This window comes from Marmota marmota, unplaced genomic scaffold (assembly GCF_001458135.2).
Source record: "Marmota marmota marmota unplaced genomic scaffold, marMar, whole genome shotgun sequence".
NCBI lineage: Eukaryota > Metazoa > Chordata > Mammalia > Rodentia > Sciuridae > Marmota > Marmota marmota.
The window spans coordinates 33374292-33395148 of NW_026000211.1; the positions used below are offsets into that span (position 1 = coordinate 33374292).

Consider the following 20857-nt stretch of genomic DNA (forward strand, 5'->3'; position numbering starts at 1 on the left):
ATCTCACTGAGTACAATGCTGTGATCAAATGAAAAAACCATCAGTGTCTATTCAATTTAAGACAACCTGGCTTATAGAACAATACTCTTTTATAGATACACAATTTTTTATAAATTTATATATTTGTATGCATATATGTATACATATATACATGTACACAAATACATAGTAAGTTCTATTATAAAAGTAGTGTTCCGAGGCTAAAGTGACAACAAACTGCAGTTTTCATTGCTATTGGTACTAAAAACATGAAATGAATATACGAATAACTGGTCAACTGTAAAAGTTCATATTTATTTTTATACAGATAGATTCAAAATGAAGTAAAACAAAACTTGGCAAAGTAAAAAAATATTACTCACAAAAAGCATAAATTTAAAATAAATAAAATAAAAAAGCATGAAAGCTCTAAAAATGAATGCCCTTCATTTAAAAATAAACACAATTATCCTGTTGACTATTTCAACTCTCCTGGGTTGAATCTCATGCTACAAGAGCAGAGAGCAAAACTGTCCCACTGTGACCTGTGAAACCATGAAAAATAATTAGTTCTCTAATTGAAAAAGAAAAGAAGATTAAAAAAGGAAGAAGAGTCCTGCTTCAGGAAGAAGGAGTCTAAGGTAATATGATGATAGAAGAGTAGACTGGGAAATGACTAACAGCCAACAATTAAAATAAATTATTTATTTTTTGTGAAATGGGGTTGCATTCGACCTTTTGGTAAATGTGACTCTTCCTTCAATGATGAAATTTTTTTCTAATTAAAATAAACTTTTAAACATTGTATTTTAAATTATCCATTGAAATATGCAATTATGATAACATTTTGCAAGTGGTAATGAAATTATATATTTATATCCATTTGTAGATGCTCATTAGGTTTGAGTAACATTTGGACTAGGAAAAAAGTCCCCCTGTTCCCAACATCCCCATCAAAATATAAATATTATGCAAATAAAAACATGCTGTAAGACATCATAGGACAAGTGTAATGATATGTATTTTAAAATATTATTAAACTTTAAAATAAGGAAAATTACATTAACAGGCAATGTAGAAATTTTTATTGTCCACCAATTAATAACATATAAAATGATTGTTTCCTAAGGCTAGTTTCTCTTTCATCCTTAAAATAAATAGTAACAAGTAAGAGTCACAAAAATCGTTATAAATGCCAATGGCATTTTACCCTAGGTTTTAAAGAGGATATTTCTAAGTTAAGAAGAACATAAAATATACACAAACAAACACAGAATAATCCCGCCATACACAACGAAATCAGTAGCATACATTACAAACTGGAAAATATATAGCCGACTATGATAACTAAATATAAGAATTGCACGTTAACTAAATATAAGAATAAAAGTGGGGGAACCCTTCCTGGAACTTATAAAGACACATAATCTAAAGATTTTTCTCTATAAATCAAGAAAGGTAACTTAGATATGGTAACAAAAACATGTTAATGTGATTGAAAATTATCCAAACCTCTACACATTTATTGAACAGAAAAAAAAATGATTTAAAAAGTTGAACCACAGTGCCTCAGGAGTCTAAGATGGCATATTTCTGCAAAAGGAATCCTAAGCTAAAAGAAAATGACACAATGTTAATGAAGTGATAATAACAGGACCAAGTAATTGTGAAACATGGCAATTTTATGGCATAGCTTGTCTTATCCTCTAAGTCCTCTGCTAAAGACACACAAGTCCTAATGCCTAGAACCAGTGAATATTTTATCTCATATGGAAAAAGAAACTTTGCATGTGGAACTAACAATAAGGAGTCGGTGATAGGGAAGGCAGGCCTGATTATCCCAGTGGGCCAATTCAATCACCTGGTTACTAAAACTACCTTTCCAAAATTACTAAGTCACAGGGTCAGAGAGGTCATTACTGAAACCAAGCAAGGGAGAGCCAACATGAGGACTTTCCCCACTATCACAATTCCTGGCTTCTTTGAAGACGCAGAATGGGAACCACAGCTAAGGAACATGGGTGACCTCTAAAAGTGGAAAAGGCAAGGGAGTACACTTTCCCTAGAGCCTCAAATCAAGAACACAACTATGCTGACACCTTGACTGTGACCTATGAGAACCATGATGGACTTCAAAACTACAAAATGGGAAGATAAATTGTGGATTTTTTAAAGCTACTAAATCTATGACAGTTTGTTATAAAAGCAATAGAAAAATAACAAAGAGCCCCATTTGTGAACATGATTCCCCCTTTCTCTGCCAGATAAACAATGCCAAAATTAGATGGAAAGCTAAGAAAATGAACAAGAAGACAACCCAGAGTACTGAGATGTCAAATTAATAAACTCTGGGACCACCAACCACAAGACTTCTGGGTTTTAATGCTTCCTTGCAGGCAAATCCCTCATAATTCACCAGAAAAAATTAACATATACAAGTACAACATGTAAAACTCCAAGACCATCTTCTACTGGTAGATTTGGGAGCTGTAAATTATAATCCAAGATGAATAAGCTTTCACATAAAGAGCTTTGTCCTCCTTTTTAATTATTTTACAAGCTAGGAAGGAGGGAAATAGAAGTAATAGAAATACTAACACTAATTCTTAACTACTAACTAAAAACATTACTTGATGTATTTCCTTAATTTGTTTAGAAACATATGAAGTCTTTGATATGTCAAAAAGAGTATGATTACAACAATGTTATATATTTCCTCCAACTAATTTCTCTTAGCTTACATCACAAAGCTAGAGGAGGTTTAAAAAAAAAAAAAAAAAAAAGCAATCTATTCCTGAAAAATTATCACTGCTCTGAACCTTCTGCCAGCACTCTATGAAACTAAAAAAATTAACAGTTATCACCCTTCCTAAAAACCCTGGGGAGAATTTAGCCTATAAGCTTTACTTGGCACTTCTATTTGCCTATCGACTAAAGATTCCTAATGCCTTAATGCATCCCAGTTCCATAATTACATTAAGCCATCCATACCATCCTCACTAATCTCTGAAACTATAAATAAATGTCAAAATAATAATGAATTATTAAAAAGTACCAGTAAGGTTTTATAAAGGACTCAGTGAGCTTTTCAAAATCACTCTGAAGCCATCAGCTCAATGTTCTAGAATTAAATCACACCAAGAAAAGCAAAGCAAAAAATTACAGATTTAAATCTCATAAAACTACAAAAATCGCTAGGCCCCAAATCCATCAATGACTCATAAGTTGAAAGAAAAGAAATCATTGAATAAGAAAACAAAGGGAGGGGGGCCTAATACATTTTTAAATTCATTACTGATTTAACAAATCACTACCTTAAGAAACTTAATAAAGCATTCAATAAGATATCTAAAAATGAAAGGAACAAGATGTACATGAGAATCTACTATTACCTTCTAAAATTAATGGAATGGACAAGTGTTACATTAAGCTTTGTCAGTGGCTCTTTAAAAAGGTCAGTTAGTAGAGTATTTGTGAGGTTCAGAAATCTTACTTGGAAGCAGAGTTATAGCTACAGGTGAAAAAAATGTTATAATGGATATTGGCATAAAAACAAACAAAACAATGGAATAAAATTGGGAGCCTAGAAGTAAACTCACACATCTGCAGCCAACTGAATTTTTGACTATGGTGTTAAGAAAGGTCTGGGGAAAAGGACAATTTCTTCATTAAATGGTGTTTTGAAAATTGGGTATTCACTTGCAAAAGAATCAAATTAGATCCCTGTCTCTCACCAGTTTAAAAAAAAATCAACTCTAAATGGATTAAACTATGCAATTATTAGAATAAAACATAGGTGAAACACTTCAGGGTACTTGAATAGACAAGGAGTTTTTGAAGAAGAATTAAAAAGTATAGAAAACAAAAACAAAGACAAATGGAATTACATCAAAGAAAAAAACTCTTCTACAAGAGCTAAGGAAAAAATCATCAGAGTGAAGAAACAACCTCAAGATTGGGAGAAAACATGTACAAATGATACACCTAAAAGAGGTTTAATATACAGAATATAAGAAACTTCAAAACCTAGCAAATAACAAAAAAAAACTTCAAAAAATAATTTTAAAAAATTACATAACTAATTTTACAATGGGCAATAGACTTAAACAGACATTTCTCAAAAGAAGACATACAAATGGCCAAAAAATGCTTCACATCACTGATCGATACAAGTCAAAAGCACAATTAAGTATAATTTACTCTAATACAAATGGCTACTATCAAAAAGACAAAACATAAGTGCTGGCAGGACTGTGGAAAAAAAGTGAACCCATGCTCACTATTGGTAAGAATGTAAATTGGTATACCATTATATAAAACAGAATGGAGTGCCTTCAAAAAATTAAAAATAAAAACTGCCATATGATCCAGCATTCCTCACTGGGCATCTATTCAAAGGAAATGAAATTCATACACGGAAGAGATATCTGCATTGCCATGTTTACTGTAGCACTATTCACACTAAGAAAAAAAACCTGAATGCTTATTTACTAATGAATCGATTAAAAGTGTGGTACATACACAATGGAATGCTACTCAGGCACAGAAAGAAAAAGAAATCCTGGCATTTGTACAACATGGATAGAACTGGAAATGATAATGTTAAGTGAAAATTAGGTACAAAAAGACAGGTAGCAAATAATTCTCACTCTTTAAAAAACTTATCAACAAAAAAAGTGTATTTCATAGATTTTTTTTTTAAAGTAGAATGTTTATTTACGAGAAGCTGAGGAAGAAAAGGAGGGTAAGAGGGCAGGATGGCAAGAGGCTGAACAGTGGATACTAAGCTATATTTAGGAGCTGTTAAGGTCTATTGCACAATAGAGTGACCATAGATAATAACATAAATATATTTCAAAAAAGTTAGAAGAGGCCGGGTGCAATAGCGCACTCCTGTAATCCCAGCATCTCCTGAGACAGGAGTATTGCGAGTTCAAAACCAGCTTCAGCAATGGCAAGGCACTAAGCAACTCAGTGAGACCCTGTCTCTAAATAAAATATAAAATTGTACTGCAGATTGGCACAGTGGTTGAGTTCAATCCCCTGATTCCCTCCCCCCACCCCAAAACAAAAGCTAGAAGAAAGCATATAGTTGAATATTTTCTTAATAAGGAAATCACAAATATTAAAACATAAACATTTACCCTGATTTCAACAACACAATGAAAACATCAAATATCATGTTGTACCCATAAATATGTACGATTTTGTTTTGTATTAATCAGTATACAAATAAATTTCATCTAAGTTAATAAAAAAATATAAACACTCAAAGGTCAAGAGCTATAAAGTTAATTTTTATACTGTGTAAACTTCAGAAATGATACATAAAACACTTCAAGGGAAAAACGAGGCCTGTATTCTCAAAACTTAATTTAACATTTCCTCAGCAACACAATGAGCTAGGCACTGCAAAAGGTGCTTTACAATATTCATTATATAATCCTCACAATAACCTCATGAGATGGGTATTATGTACCCTATTTTATAGAGGAAAAACTATAGCTACAAAGCCAGGGTTGCACACTTGTACGGTAGACTCCACAGAGTCCACACTTCTCATGTACACTCCACAGCATGGTGTTAGTATTTACAGCTCAAATACTTACAGAAGTGAATAGAGGTACCAAATGATGAAAGATGGTCTTAATAAAAAACGGCAAGTTTTTAAAGCCTTTAATATAAATTGTGGGATGATGGTGAACTGCTGTGGGGCAGCGGTAAGGTGGCAGGAGATGAGAGGAAAATTATTTTAAATCAAAGAAGAGCACTTTAAATAAAACATAATAGGATTTCTTTTAATCAGAGAAGCAGTGTGCCACAGCAGAAAGAGCAATGGCATTTGACTCAGATCTGTATTCTGCTCAGACTGGCTGCTCTTTTTAGCTGAAGTTCACTTGAACATAACTTTTTCTTCTGTACAAAATATATATAATACTTGCCTTGGTTCTTTCACAGAATTGTTTTGGAAAACAAGTAAAACAATATAAAGGAACTAAATGTGTAACTGCTTAAAAAAAAAAAAAAGAAGCTATCATTACTGTTCTTGAATTATTCCTGTATTATTGTCTGGTGAAGGAATTTCATGCTTTGTCCAGATCTCATGTATATTTTCACTAGCAAATGCAAAGCCTAGCAAAACATTGTAGTAGGCTATTAAAGCAAGATTCAAAACTCGATAGGTGGCACATACTCATAGTCCCAGCTACTCAGGAGTCTAAGGCAAGAGGATCACTTGAGCCTCGAGTTCAAGGCCATCCTGGGCTACACAGCAAGACCTTACCATTTAAAAAAAAAAAAAAAGGAATAGGATGGTGCTGAAGCTGCCGTAAATTATTCTAAGTTGCATGAAATATCCCATGATAAAAAATGTATTGGTCTCTTGAATTATCAAAAGGAAAGCCACATACATTTGAATAGGCAGCAGTCAAGCCCAGGCCCCTGACATTCACTTTCCTTCTACCAGTGTACAAATCAGAAAAGCTGACTTAAAGTCCTTAACCTTTCCTGCCAAAGACTCCATTGTCAGAGAAGTAGAAAAGTTTTCAGGATAGATTTTTAAGCCCATAAAATAAAACACAGAAGACTTGCACAAAAGTAAATTATACTCAAATGCAGATATCAACAGTATTCAGGATTCTGCATGTCTGTCAAGGAAGGCAAGGAGATGTACAGTGTGAAAGTGTTGTAACCAGTTACTCAGTGCAGTGGGTAGCCCAAGCCTACCCAGAAGAGCTGTAATCAATTATGACATTATAAAGAAGCACTGTAATAAAGAAGCACTGAAAAATAGAATAAAAAAACTCCTGTTATCTTATCCTTAACTTTTGTAAACCATGTTGTATAAATAACTTCTCAATTTTCACAAAGGCTGAAATATTTCCATTATTTTGAAGGCACCGGTGTTAATTTTGAGTTGGCAGAGGTAACCTTACCAGTTACCATTATGTATTTGTACTAAGAGATATGCTTTTTCTGGTAAAGGGGAAAGGGAGTGGGTAATGTATTTGAAAAGTCAAAGGTGAGGAAGCAGGAGTAGATAGGCAGAACCTTAGATAATGGTGCAAATGTGACAAATTCTGAGTCAACCTAGCCAGTAGGGTCCTGGAAATGCAGATTAAAGAAAGAAAAGAAAAAGCACTGAACACCAGCTTTGAAAAGAATAATACACAGGTAAGACAGCCCTGAAAACATCCTGCTCAGATCTTCTTCAGGAAAAGACTTTCTGTTCCACGGCAAGGAATGCATTTAGCTGACAGGCTCCAAACCCTCTGAACCTTTAACCTCCTCCTCAGCACTTAAGATCAGGCCAAGCTCTTCCTGGGCAGCCCCCAGCCAGTGACTGAGTGTGGCATGGGTGATAAGGACTGGCCATTAGAGACTGACAAAGTCTTCTCTAATAGGTATTCCTTTGCTCCAGAGCACCCTCCTGGCTAGGTTGGCGTAGAATTTGTCACATTTGCACCATTATCTAACATTCTGCCTATCCAGTCCTTCTTCCTCACCTTTGATCTTTCAAATGAATTACCCACTCCCTGTCCCCTTTACCAGAAAAAAATAAAAATAAAAAGGAACTGAGGATGTAGCTCAGTGGTAGAATACTTGCCTAACGTGCATGAGGCCCTGGGTTCAATACCTAGACTGCAAAGAAAACAATATGATAAAATAGATTTCTTTACAAGACCTAGTTGCAAATCTAATAACTACCTGAATTTTGAAGTAGAAATGAGTTTAAATGAGATTTTCATGTCTCCAAAACAATTTGAATGTATTATGAAAGTATGTATGAACTCTACTGGTGAGTAGGCCATAGGTACTACTATTTGTTGTCTATGTAAAGGGAAAGCTAAATTTCAATTAGAGGCTAGTCAAAGAAATTATGTAATTTTTCTTGATATTTCTATTGTTCCTGAATTTCACAGACAACTGTTCTAACCACAGAACCTAAATTAAGAACTCAAAACTAAGGTATGTCTAAGTTTAAAATAGCCATTCTTTTAAGAGTCAGAGGTGTATTTGGACAAGTTAGAGCTGTGGTAACCAAAGGTCTCTAACATCACCTTCTTATTCAGATGCCATGAAATGCCACAGAATATGTTCAAAGGTATAAATCCTTTAATCCTCAACTTACTAAAACACAGGAACATTCAATAAACTCAAAAGCTAACTTACATATTTTATAAACTTTAATTTATAAAACACATAATAAAGTTATTTTATACTGAAAGTTTGTTTCTGTCATAATAGAATTTGCTATACTATTTAATATCAAATTCCTATATAACACATAACCCAGCTAGAAGTCCACTGCACCTACTTGTGAATGCCCTACAGCGCCCCAGCCCTGTCCCATGCTCCAAATACAGGATCAACTTACATTGGGAACTCTAGAGGGCTCAATCTATTCTGAGCCAAACTGTGTGTTTGTGTGCTGGGGGCAGTGGCAGGAGGCAGGGGATGCATTCACAGGAATTTATTTTTTCAAATGAGTAATAATGTACACTAATTTTAAGTGGAAATCCTGAGTGATAAACCATGAGATGAGGCAGATCAGCCAAATAAGAATGGCCTACCAGACAGAAGTATACTTCAAGCAATCCTAGGCAACAGGAGATGCTTTGGTTAAATGGGGAAGAGAAATCCTGAGGAAAAGGTGTGCAATAACAATAACGGAAGGTGACAACTTTTAAAATATGGTCAGGCTTGATAACTAGAGCACATCACTAAAAACTGCTACCAAAATCAAAATATAAGGTGAATATTTATGGAAGAGAGGCAGCAGTCCCCAATCCACAACTAGACAAATGACTCCATTTAAATCCACTACAATAATACTATTCCTTGTTGAAAGGGAAGAAGGAAAAGGAGAGGGGGGAAAAAAAAAAGAGAAAAAGCTATGTTTCTTCACACACTTGCATAAGACTCACACACCCAAATCTCCCCATTTGCCAGCATCTGGGCAGTGTCCAGGAAATGTATCCATATTCATGAACCTATAAAATTTCTATCAGTATACATCATAAATATGCTATACAAATAAGCATGTAACCAAAGTGTTTTGTGGCCCCTGTCATTTGAAAGTATAGCAAGACTGTGGAACCAACCTAGATGCCCTTCAATAGATGAATGGATAAAAAAAATGTGGCATTTATACACAATGGAGTATTACTCTGCATTAAAAAATGACAAAATCATAGAATTTGCAGGGAAATGGATGGCATTAGAGCAGATTATGCTAAGTGAAGCTAGCCAATCCCTAAAAAACAAATGCCAGATGTCTTCTTTGATATAAGGAGAGTAACTAAGATCAGAGTAGGGATGAAGAGAAGGAGAAGAAGATTAACATTAAACAGGGATGAGAGGTGGGAGGGAAAGGGAGAGAGAAGGGAAATTGCATGGAAATGGAAGGAGACCCTCAGGGTTATACGAAAGTACATACAAGAGGAAGTGAGGGGAAAGGGAAAAATAATACAAGGGGGAGAAATGAATGACAGTAGAAGGGGTAGAGAGAGAAGAGGGGAGGGGAGGGGAGAGGGGATAGTAGAGGATAGGAAAGGCAGCAGAACACAACAGACACTAGTATGGCAATATGTAAATCAATGGATGTGTAACTGATGTGATTCTGCAATCTGTATATGGGGTAAAAATGGGAGTTCATAACCCACTTGAATCAAAGTGTGAAATATGATATATCAAGAAATATGTAATGTTTTGAACAACCAACAATAAAAAATTAAAAAAAAAAGAAAGTATACTGTGGCTTCAGGTTAGACACTAATTCTATGAGGATTTAAGAATAAATTTCTAATTCCTCAGGAATGCAACACAGAATACACTGTATCTGGTTATCAATAGGATACATTCTAATGGTGGAACAAGCCACCCTCAACGCATCTCATAATTTACTTATGTTTTCAGTTCTTTTGAGACTTAGCCCAGACAATAACCAAGTGATGCATTCCTAGAGAATACTTAATTGGCCATTTTCTTTTTCTTCAATCTTTCCAAATTATTATTCCTCAAATGTTCTTTTCAGAAAACTTCAGGATGTGCAAGATACAAAGATATGTGGCATTCAATTTGGCATTATTCCTTTATTACCATGCATTCTCAGTTATAAACTATACTGCTTGTCTTATTTTAGGCTTGGGAAGGTGACTTAGGACTTTTTATACACTTATGTGTATAAAAGGAATAAATTGTGTTTCAAATACAAAATGACATCTTGAACACAGCCAAGTCATTGGGATAATCTGTGGCTTATGACTTGCTACCCCAATGCTTTGTCCATTGAACTATGATGTTAGAAATCTTAAGCTTGATTTGTTTTTAAGTGCGTAATCCATTAACTGTTTCCATATGCCATAACTATTCAGGTAAGAAATTATTTATAAACCAGTTTATTGGCCTTATCTGCAAATATGATGCACCTGTTATAAAATGTGATTACTTCAAAAAGCTAACAATTGTGGAACCAGATTTTCATACTAAATCAGTCTAACTGAATTAGACTATTCATATACTTCCAGAAAGCCCTTTAATCCCTATTAAGTTAACAGCTTGTGAATAATGAAAGTAATTAATATTAATTTTAGTTGACAAATCCAATACCAATAACCTGTTACTATACTTCAATCCATTTTCCAACAGCCTGTTAAAATTAACCAACAGATGCTTCCAATCTGGTAAAAAATACACAGGTCATTAGCACTATTTTGATGATACCAAATGTTCAATACACGAATATTGTGATTAAATTTCAGAGAGAGATATATATAAACAATGTTCTTTTATAACCTTGTTAAGTCTCAACAGAAGCCAAAGATAGTAAAGTATGGCAGTCTCTTCTAAAATAACAATCAGTATTTGTTGTTCCATGTTCTACCCCAATCTTGTACTTCAACAGAGAACTTGACAGAAGAAGCATGATTCCCTTGCTCATTCCCATTCTCCCAGTCCCTAACCCAAGGCCTAGTGAACATGCAATATACACTTGTTGACTGGAATAGTGGCAGTCAAATGGAAAAACAGAAGAAAGGAAAGGGAAAAAAAAGTAATCAGGAAAAATGCAAGCCCAGTGGCAGATGCCTATAATCCCTGCACCTCTGGAAACACAGGTAGAAGGATTACAAGTTTGTGGGCATGGTCTAAAAAAAAAAAAAAATTAAAACGGTTGGGGATATAGTTCAGTTTAGTGCCTCTTGGTTCAATCCCCAGTACCAAAAAATAAAAGTAAAAAATGCTCATATATATTTTCAGACGAATTTAAAATATGGAAAGTTAACATGTATCTCAAAAACAGAAAAAAGAAACAAGAAAACCATATTCAACAGCAAAATCAAGTATGAGACAATGATACAAGAGAATGCAGAAAAAAAATATGGATTTCATAGGAAAAGGCTGTACTTTCTAATATATTGTAGAAGGCCATAACAATGTTAAAAATGGTCAGAGGGAGATTAAGAAACAAAGTAAGATCTAAATGAGGAGGGTAGTGTGTGTGTGTTTGGTATGTATGCATATATTTATATATACATGCATATCTCTCTCTAAATATATACACACACGTACAAATATATAAATAGTAAAATAAAGGGCAACAGGATTTAAAAAAAAAAAAAGTCCATGTCCTTAAAAAATATCTTGCTCTATCTGTAGGAAGGTGAGACAAGATGACACTATGGGAAATAAAAATTGTTTTATAATCAGAAGATAAGGAGAAAAGATCTTAGCTGAGATGTGGTAAAGTGGTAAAGATTAAACAAATAACTGAAAAGATTCAGCCCCAGGACTGGGACATGACTATGGCTCTAGGTATTAGTTCCTCTTCCTTTTCCAACTCTCAGGATATTAGACCAATAAACCCCAGTGATCTGGACATGAATGTCACAGAAACCTAAAGCACCATCTACTATAAAGGGGGAAGAAACACATATTTATTGACCAAAAAAAAAAGATATGTGAGTAAATTTTAAGATTCTACTTTAAGGCTTGATTCAGTTTCTTCATTCTCACTATCCATTTCAAATGCTTTTAAGTGCCTGGGATGGAACATCCATTTTTGTCATCAGAGAAATAGCCATAGTTCTTAGTACAAAGAGTCAATGCAATAAAAAAAATGGAGATATACCAATTCGCTAAACATTCCATACTTTTATTAATTTGAATTCTTGACCCTCCTCTGCCTAGTTCCCAGGCAGAACAGTGATTAAAATCATCCAGCAGTCAATGCCTCTCCTCTCCTTGTACGCCAAGACGTGGAGACACAATTGGAATGAATAATGTGTAAGCAGTCAAATTTAATTCTGAATTCTTCAGAAACTATAAAATGCATTCAAATCTTTGGAGTCATGGGGATAGGCAAATATTAATATTGGGACCCAGGACCTCAGAAGCCCATGTAAATAAAGTGACTTCAAGGAGCAGCTTGTCCACTCCAATAACCTATAGTCTTTCCTAAGCCTTCTGAACATCTCTCTTTCCATTCCTTTCTTATCTTTTACTAGTTATACTACACAATAAAAATTCTGTTTTTCTAAAAGTAACAATGATTGGCCTTTCCCAATTACATACTTTACCAGTAATGCCAAAAATCATATATAATTATATAATGTTCTCTAAAAATTATTCCTTGAGGTACAGAACAAAATAAAGTGACTTTCACAATTCATCTCTGGTTGGCATTATGAAATGTTAGCATTGGTTAGGCCACATCCCTGGGCTTTCTATCTCTTCTGTTCACCCTGAAAATATCATCCATGGACACACACACCAAAGGAAAAAAAAAAAGAAAAGCTACATTTGAGCTGAGACAAAAGATGCTGTGATCCCCTGCTTCTGACTCAAATAACAAAGATTCCAGTCAAGGGGACAGAATGAACAAAGATACCAAGAGGCCAAGGAGGATGGAAGTAAGAAGACTCAGAAAATGATCATCATTTCTCATCTTAATCTGTACAACTAGTATTAGACTGAGCAAATACATCCTTTTTTGTTTTTTTGTTTTTTAACCTTGAATCTCAAGGCTAAAGTTAGATGACTTAAGAATTTTTTAAAGGTCCAATTATTTCATTTAGGGATAACACTACAGTTAAATTAAATACATGCTAACAAGTTTCCCTTTTGAGCCTCATTAATTAAGAAAGTAATCAGAGTAAAGAGGGAAAAAAAGAAAGAGTAGCTGGATGGCAGCATTACTTAAATAGCTTTTAGGTACCACCGTTTGCACCTACTAGCAAAGCAAAGAGAAAACTAATCAATTCCAGATTATGAAATCTGAAATTCTGAAGTGTTTTAAATGTAAATACACATTTTAACTGCCATATATTTTCCTTGATTGCCTTGAAGAGTGCACTAATCTTATTCAAAGAAAATTTTGATTCTCCATAATCAAAAGGTAAAATTAAGATCTGCTTACTTTACAAGTTTTCCTATGGTGAGCTTGCTGAGAATTCTCCATTTTCAAAGACCACAATATTTTATTTTTAATATTTTAGTCAAGACAAATGTTCCTCACAGAAATATCTGATAAAGGGTTTTGATGTACCACAAATTCTAGAAAGCTACTTTATTTTATAATAATCTCTTAGAGAGAATTTCTATTTTATGATGACCTTTTAGAAAACATTTCAAAGGAATACAAATAAGTTTTTAAGGTATCTGCCAATATTCTCCGGCTGCTGTGATTATCACGTTAAATCAGATACTTGGGGCATTTCTACCATGGCACCTAGTAAACAGTAAGCATTTTAAGAAGTCAAATCCTCTATGTCTATACCCAGGTCTCCCACCTACATCCACCCAGCACAATCTTTCCAGGCCAGCCCTGAGTTCAGTGAACCCAGGAACATAGGTGACACAGGGCTATGGTGGAAAAGGGTCTTTTCAAAAGTTAAAAGGTAATGATTGATCTAAAATGCCTTCCTACAAACCAAAAGTATAAGTTTTACATACACATAAAAATTAATTCAACAAAATATGTTATTATCAGGCATTGAATATAAGTGGCAAGCCCATGGGAGACTGGAAAAAATGAATTCAATTTTCAGACAAAAAAAAAAAAAAAAAGCCCATGTCCTTAAAAACAATTTTTTTAAAAAACACACTGCACAGGTTAAGCTATCACAAAACAAGTTGCAAAATTAAATCCATTGTTTTTAATAAAAAGATCATAACATACTAAAACACTTGTTTTTCAAGTCAACTTTGAATACACAATATATTTGATATTTCTATCTCATTTGCTTATACCAACTAATTATGGAGCAGTCACTATAATACTAAGTGTGGCAAAACTCTGACTAGAGAAAGGCTGACATTTATTTTTTCTATTTCTCAAACTAAAGGAAATTCACATGCTAAAACTGACTCTGAAAAAAACTTTCTTAAAAAAAAAAACAAAACTATTTCACCACAATAGAACATCCTCAAAACAACTATTACACAAAAAACCTTTAAAATAAAAGTTTATATTAATCATTTGCATTTTAAAAATTGCCCATTTTAATATAATTTACAACAAAATTCACTTTTAAATACTCCTGAGATAATTTATCATTTGTAATGTAAAAATATAAGGGATAGGATTCTTAAAATAATGTTTGTAGAGGCTGGATATGCAAACTGGCAATTAAAATTCTAAATATAAATACATAACCAAGATGTTAAGCTTACCTTTTTGTTGGCAACAAAAAGTATTCTCAAGTTTATAAAGTAAATCCATATTTTCATACTTATTTTCATTTACTTTTATCCAGAAACAGTTTTCAGTCATTTCATGAGGTCTGATCTGCAATCAGGGAGAAGACTGATTCACAAACAGCTGAGTGTTTCACCTGTCCCAGCCCAATCGGAATGTATACACCCAGGCCCAAAGCTGCCATCGGATGTTTATGAAGTAATCTCTGCAAGATTTTCCCCCAAAGTCTGTTCAATGAAGTACAAATTGTGAAGGACATTAAGTTCTGATGAGAAAGAAAAAGTTTCTATGATCAAATAGGTAGGGATTTGCAGCTGAATGAAATAAAGTTTAATTTATTCCTTCTCAATTGTATTTCTCAGAGGATTATTAATGTTCACCCGTACTACAACTCTTGAAGGGCAAGATATATTCATTATACAGCATTTCCCCAATTGATGTGACCATCAAACTACCTTTCTGCCAGACTCAGAATTCTTATGACCTAAGTATCAGCTTCTGACAATACATAGTATTTTTCCAATAGCTACCAACAGAGAAAAAAATCCTAAAAACACTAAGACTTTTGTACTTTTGAAAAGTTCTACATAAATGTAAGTTTCCATCACAATAATTGTGAAATATCAACTTAATTACAAATCAAATCTCATTGAAACATCAATTCTCATCAAATTTATGAACCAGGACAACTTAGTCCATAACATAGGACTTTGTCTCAACATGCCTATTTTTTAAATAATAATAATACCATTTTATTCATTGTCACTTTGATTAGGGTTCCCACTAGAAATTACATGTTAGTCAATCCAAAATTAAATTTTAATCTAGATAGAAGTAAGGTTTCCTCCATTTGTACATTTCACCTTTAACCAATTCAATCTTCTCATGCTGGTTTCAGGTTTAAATTCTTTCTTTGGTTTCAACCCAAATGGCAGTGTTGGTGGAGGAGGAGAGTTTCTACCACCAAAAAAGCCCAGAGGAGGAGGTGGAGGCACAGGACCACCAAATGGCAAGGGCATTCCTGGAAGTGGAGGTGGTGGTGGAGGGGGTGGTGGAGGTGGCAACCCTCCACAAGAGGGCAATGGAGGGGGAGCAGGAAGTGGTGGGTGACCAGCTCCATCTTCTTTTGAAGGTGGCAAAGAAATACTGACATCAGCTGGCAAGGCACCAAACTAGAGAAAAAAGTAATAAGAGAAACAACTGAGAACATGTTTACAAATGTGTACAAAGTGTACTTTACTCAAAACTAAGATACATTTTTAACCAAAATTAACTAATATCAATATAATTTAACCAAAACATAAAACTCTGAGAACATTTCCAATTTAAGAGTTATATAGCTGCTGTTCTCAAGAAAATGTAATTGCTAGAAATACAATTCCCAATTTGAAGACAGTGATGGCTACACAAGTGGAAATGCCCACTATGGAAATGGGCATAGAGATGTCTGAGATTTGAAAATCAGCTATGTAGAAGGCGCAAAAAACATACACTGGAGACAAGACAACCTCTTCAAGAAATGATGTCGGGAAAACTGGAAATCCATATGTAGTAGAATAAAAATTAAACCCTATGCCTCATCCTGCACAAAACTCAACTCATATTAGATCAAAGACCTGGTTACTAACCAAAAACCTGTACCTACTAGTAGAAAATGTAGGCCCAATACTCTAACATATTGGCTCAGTTATTGAATTCCTCAAAAAGGCTCCTAAAGTACAATAAGTAGAATAAAAAAATCAAAAATTGATGATATCAAACTAAAAAGCTTCTTTACAGCAAAGGAAACAATCAAGAACATTAAAAGAGAGCATACAAAATGGAAGAAAATCTTTGTTATACACACCTCAGATAAGGAGTTAATTTCCAGGATAAACAAAGAACTCAAAAATCCAAAAAAATATATGTGTGTGTGTGTGTATGTATGTGTGTGTGTGTGTATATATATATAAACAAATAACCCAATCAATAAATGGGCAATGACATTTATTTGACACTTTTCAAAAGAAGAAAAACAACAGACAACAAATATATGAAAAAATGTCCAATCTCTCTAGCAATTAGAAAAATGAATATTAAAACTATATTGAGGGCTGGGGATGTGGCTCAAGCGGTAGCATGCTCGCCTGGCATGCATGCGGCCCGGGTTCGATCCTCAGCACCACATACAAACAAAGATGTTGTGTCCGCCGAAAACTAAAAAATAAATATTAAAAAATTCTCTCTCTCTCTCTCTCTCTCTCTCTCTCTCTCTCTCTCTCTCTCTCTCTCTCTTAAAAAAAAAAAAACTATATTGAGATTTATCTCACTCCAACAAGAATGGCAATTAAGAATGCAAGTAACAATGTTGCTAAGGATGTAGGGAAAACAGTACATACATACACTGCTAGTGGGAGGGCAAATTGGTCAACCACTCTGAAAAGCAGTATGGAGATTCCTCAAAAAACTAGAAATGAAATCACCATTGGAAACAATTATCCCACAACTCAGTATATACCCAAAGGATTTAAAGTCAGCATTCTATAGTGACAAAGCAACATCAGTGCTTATAGCAGCAAAATTCATAATAGCTATTATGGAGGCAACCTACGTACCCTTCAACAGATGAATGAATAAAGCACTTGTGATACATATACATAATGGAGTATTACTCAGCCACAAAGAAGAATGACTTCATGATATCTGCCAGTAAATGGATGGATATAGAGAATAATCATGCTAAGTGAAACAAACCAATCCCAAAAACCAAAAGTCCAACGTTTTCTCTAACATGTGGATGCTAACCCAAAATAAGGGGGACTTGAAGAGGAAGAACAGAAGTTCAGTAGATTAGTCAAACGGAAAACAAGAAAAGAGAGGAGGAATAGAAATTGAAAGACAGTGGAATGAATCTGACATAATTTTCCTAAGTACATATATGAATACACCATATTAAATCTCATAACCATGTACATCCACAAGACTGAAGTCCTAATTAGAATAAAATATATTCCATCCTTGTATAATTTTATCAAAATGGATCTCTACTGTCATGTATAACTTAAAAGAACCAATAAAATTTTTAAAAAGAACAAATAAAAACCCAACTGTCTGTAGGTGACAACCCAAGCTAAGAAAGAAAATGTGAGCTCACAATATGCAGATAATATGTAGGATGAGAAAAGACATGTCTATAGAGTTCTATAAACATGCATTTAATTGATAAGTAAAAAATATATATATAAGAAACAAACAAACAAAAAAGATTAAATGGTTATTTCCAAATCTTCTCCATATGTCTGATGCACTTTAGGAAAAACATTCTTAAAATTTCTAGTAGGGTCTACAAATAAATATCATGATCAGGTCCCTACAAATTGGGCTTTTAAGTAACTTCCTTCTAATTACATATATGCACCAACCCGTAATACTGATATCAGGGGCCCTTGTATGTTATATTTTTACTTGACCATCTTCTACCAGTCTTTCCAGAATGAGTTAACATATTCCTTCTTCAGGAAAGTTTGATCTTGACACTCATTTTACACTGGCAGCACTCTATACTTCTTCTTACTACCTCTTATCAGAAGTGTGAGATAATCAGGAGTCTGAACCAGGAAGAACCAAGTCCAAGACAAGTTTTGGCAACTTAGTAAGTCCCTACCTCAAAATAAAAATTAAGAAAAGTCCAGGGATGTAGCAATTATCTCATTGATAGATTAAAAACTGCAGTAGGGAATTGACTATGCTGTTTTACTCACTACTCTTTCCCAGCACCTCAACAAGTGACTGGCACATGACAGTCATTGAAGAAAAGTATAGAATAAAAGGATTAAGCCTGAAAGATCTGTAATCTCAGCTACTGGGGATGCTGAGGCAGCAATATCACAAGTTAGTGGCCGAATTCAGCAACTCAGAATGACCCTGTCTCAAATTAAATGAATTTTTTTAAAGTTATGGGAATGTAGCTCAATGACAAAGTACATGCTTACCATGTACAAAACCCTAGGTTCAATTCCCAGCAACACAAATATAACCGAAGAAATAAACAAACACAGGAAGAGGAAAAGGCAAGCTCAGAATCATAAACCAAAAGTAAAAAAAGAGTGTTCCACTCTACATCATTCTACAGAGTCAATTGCCATAAAGAAGATAGGTGGAAATCAGGAGTGTAAAGCAAACAGCTATGTCCATTGAGCCACCTTTCCCATTATGTTTGCAGAGTATGGTGAGAATTTAGAAGATGAATTTTTATGATCATACAGAAGAAAAGTAGGGTTAGTAAGTCTTGGTAATACAGTTAATTCCTTGAAATTATTAACTTCAATTGTAAGCCCTCCCTCATACCAAATACATATATGAGAACTAACTAGCAAATTATGCACATGTAAGAAATATCAATGATATTAAAAGTTTTATGGTACACTATAGAAAGTAGAACACACATAAGAGCATAAAATTAATGACATGACACCAGCACAAACAAAAACAGTGTTATAAAAGACCACAAATCAAACAGCATGCCTTATTAAGAACATCAAGCATAATGAAGAGTATTGCCTGGAGGCTGTGACCAAGAACAAGACTGCCCATAGAATGCCAAAGATGCATAAGATCTGTCCTCACACTCATGTAAATTTGATAGTTAGCTACCCATGAAGCTTCATTTGATAAACTCAAAAGTCATTAGAATATATGGTTCAGGCCTCTATCTTTCACCCTGTACAAAAATCAGCTCAAGTGGATCAAAAACTTAGGCACGAGAACTGAGACCCTGCGCCTAACAGAAGAAGAGTTAGGCCCAAATCTTCACCACGTCGGCCTAGGATCTGACTTCCTTAACAAGACTCCGAAAGCACAAGAAGTAAAATAAAAAAAAATCAATGAATGGGATGCATTCAAATTAAAAACCTTTTTCTCAGCAAAGGAAAAAATTAATAATGTGAGGACAGAGCCTAAGATAGGGAGAAAATCTTTACCATATCCACCTCTGATAAAGCACTAATCTCTATAAAGAACTCAAAAAACAAATAATACAATCAATAAATGGCCTAAGGAACTGAACAGACACTTCAAAGAAGAAGAAATACAATCAATCAACAAATATATGAAAAAATGCTCAACAACTCTAGCAATTAGAGAAGTGCAAATCAAAACTACTCTAAGATTTCATCTCAGTCCTGTCAGAATGGCAATCATCAAGAATACAGGCAACAATGAATGCGGGCAAGGATGTGGTAAAAAAGATACACTCATACATTGCTGGTGGGACTGAAAATTGGTGCAACTACTATGGAAAGCAGTATGGGGATTCCTTGGAAAACTGGGAATAAAACCACCATTTAATCCAGCTATCCCACTCCTTGGTTTATAATCAAAGGACTTAAAATCAGCATACTATAGTGATGCAGCCACATTTATAGCATCTCAATTCACAATAGGTAGACGATGGAACCAACCTAGCACCCTCAATAGATGAATGAATAAAGAAAATGTGTTATATATACTCAATGGAATATTGCTCAGCTTTAAAGAACAGTGAAATTATGGCATTTGCCAGTAAGTGCTTAAAGAGAAGGGTCTTAGGCTGGGCATAATGGCACACTCCTGTAATCCCAGCAAATGAAGAGACAAGTCTGGAGGATAACAAGTTTGAAGGCAACCTCAGCAGTTCTGTAACAACTTGTCTCAAAATGAAAAATGTAAAAAACAAACAATCAAAAAAGGAAGTGGAGATGTAGCTCAGTGGTAAAACATCCCTGGGTTCAACTAAATACTGAGCAAGAGAGAGAAAAGAGCCTTAAGACAAATGGGCAGATCTCCTGAGAAGTACAAACATCTGAGGAAAGAATTTGCTAGTGTTTTTCAAAAAATGAATATGAGGTCCATCATTAAATATCTTAATTCCAGGCTTTCCTTGGATAGCCATAAATGATATGATCATTACATATAACTTGGGAGAATTCTTGATTTATTTCAAAACATAAATTCACTCCCATTTTATAACAAAAAAGTAGCATGAAGCAATAATTTATCCAAAGATAGTGGACATATTTTTTATAAACTGGAATTTTCCAGGATGGATTTGCAAGTAATGTATCAACTGGCAAAATTAAAAAGAAATTTTTTCAATCTACATAAGCTAAGGCCAGGAAAAAGTTATAAATGTTTCAGCGATTGCCTACAAGCCACAGAAAACAA

At 34.2% G+C, this 20857-nt stretch overlaps 1 protein-coding gene across 3 annotated transcripts in view; it reads right to left on the reverse strand.

Annotated features, from left to right (window-relative positions):
* Positions 1–20857, reverse strand: part of Diaph3 (diaphanous related formin 3) — a 475858-nt gene that overhangs the window by 277322 nt on the left and 177679 nt on the right. For all 3 annotated transcript variants that reach the window (XM_048791762.1, XM_048791763.1, XM_015486017.2), the window contains 2 exons: positions 15541–15849; positions 14653–14767 (listed from right to left, as the gene is read on the reverse strand). In XM_048791762.1, coding sequence (XP_048647719.1) covers positions 14653–14767; positions 15541–15849 — 424 coding nt within the window. The remainder of the gene's footprint in view (positions 1–14652; positions 14768–15540; positions 15850–20857) is intronic.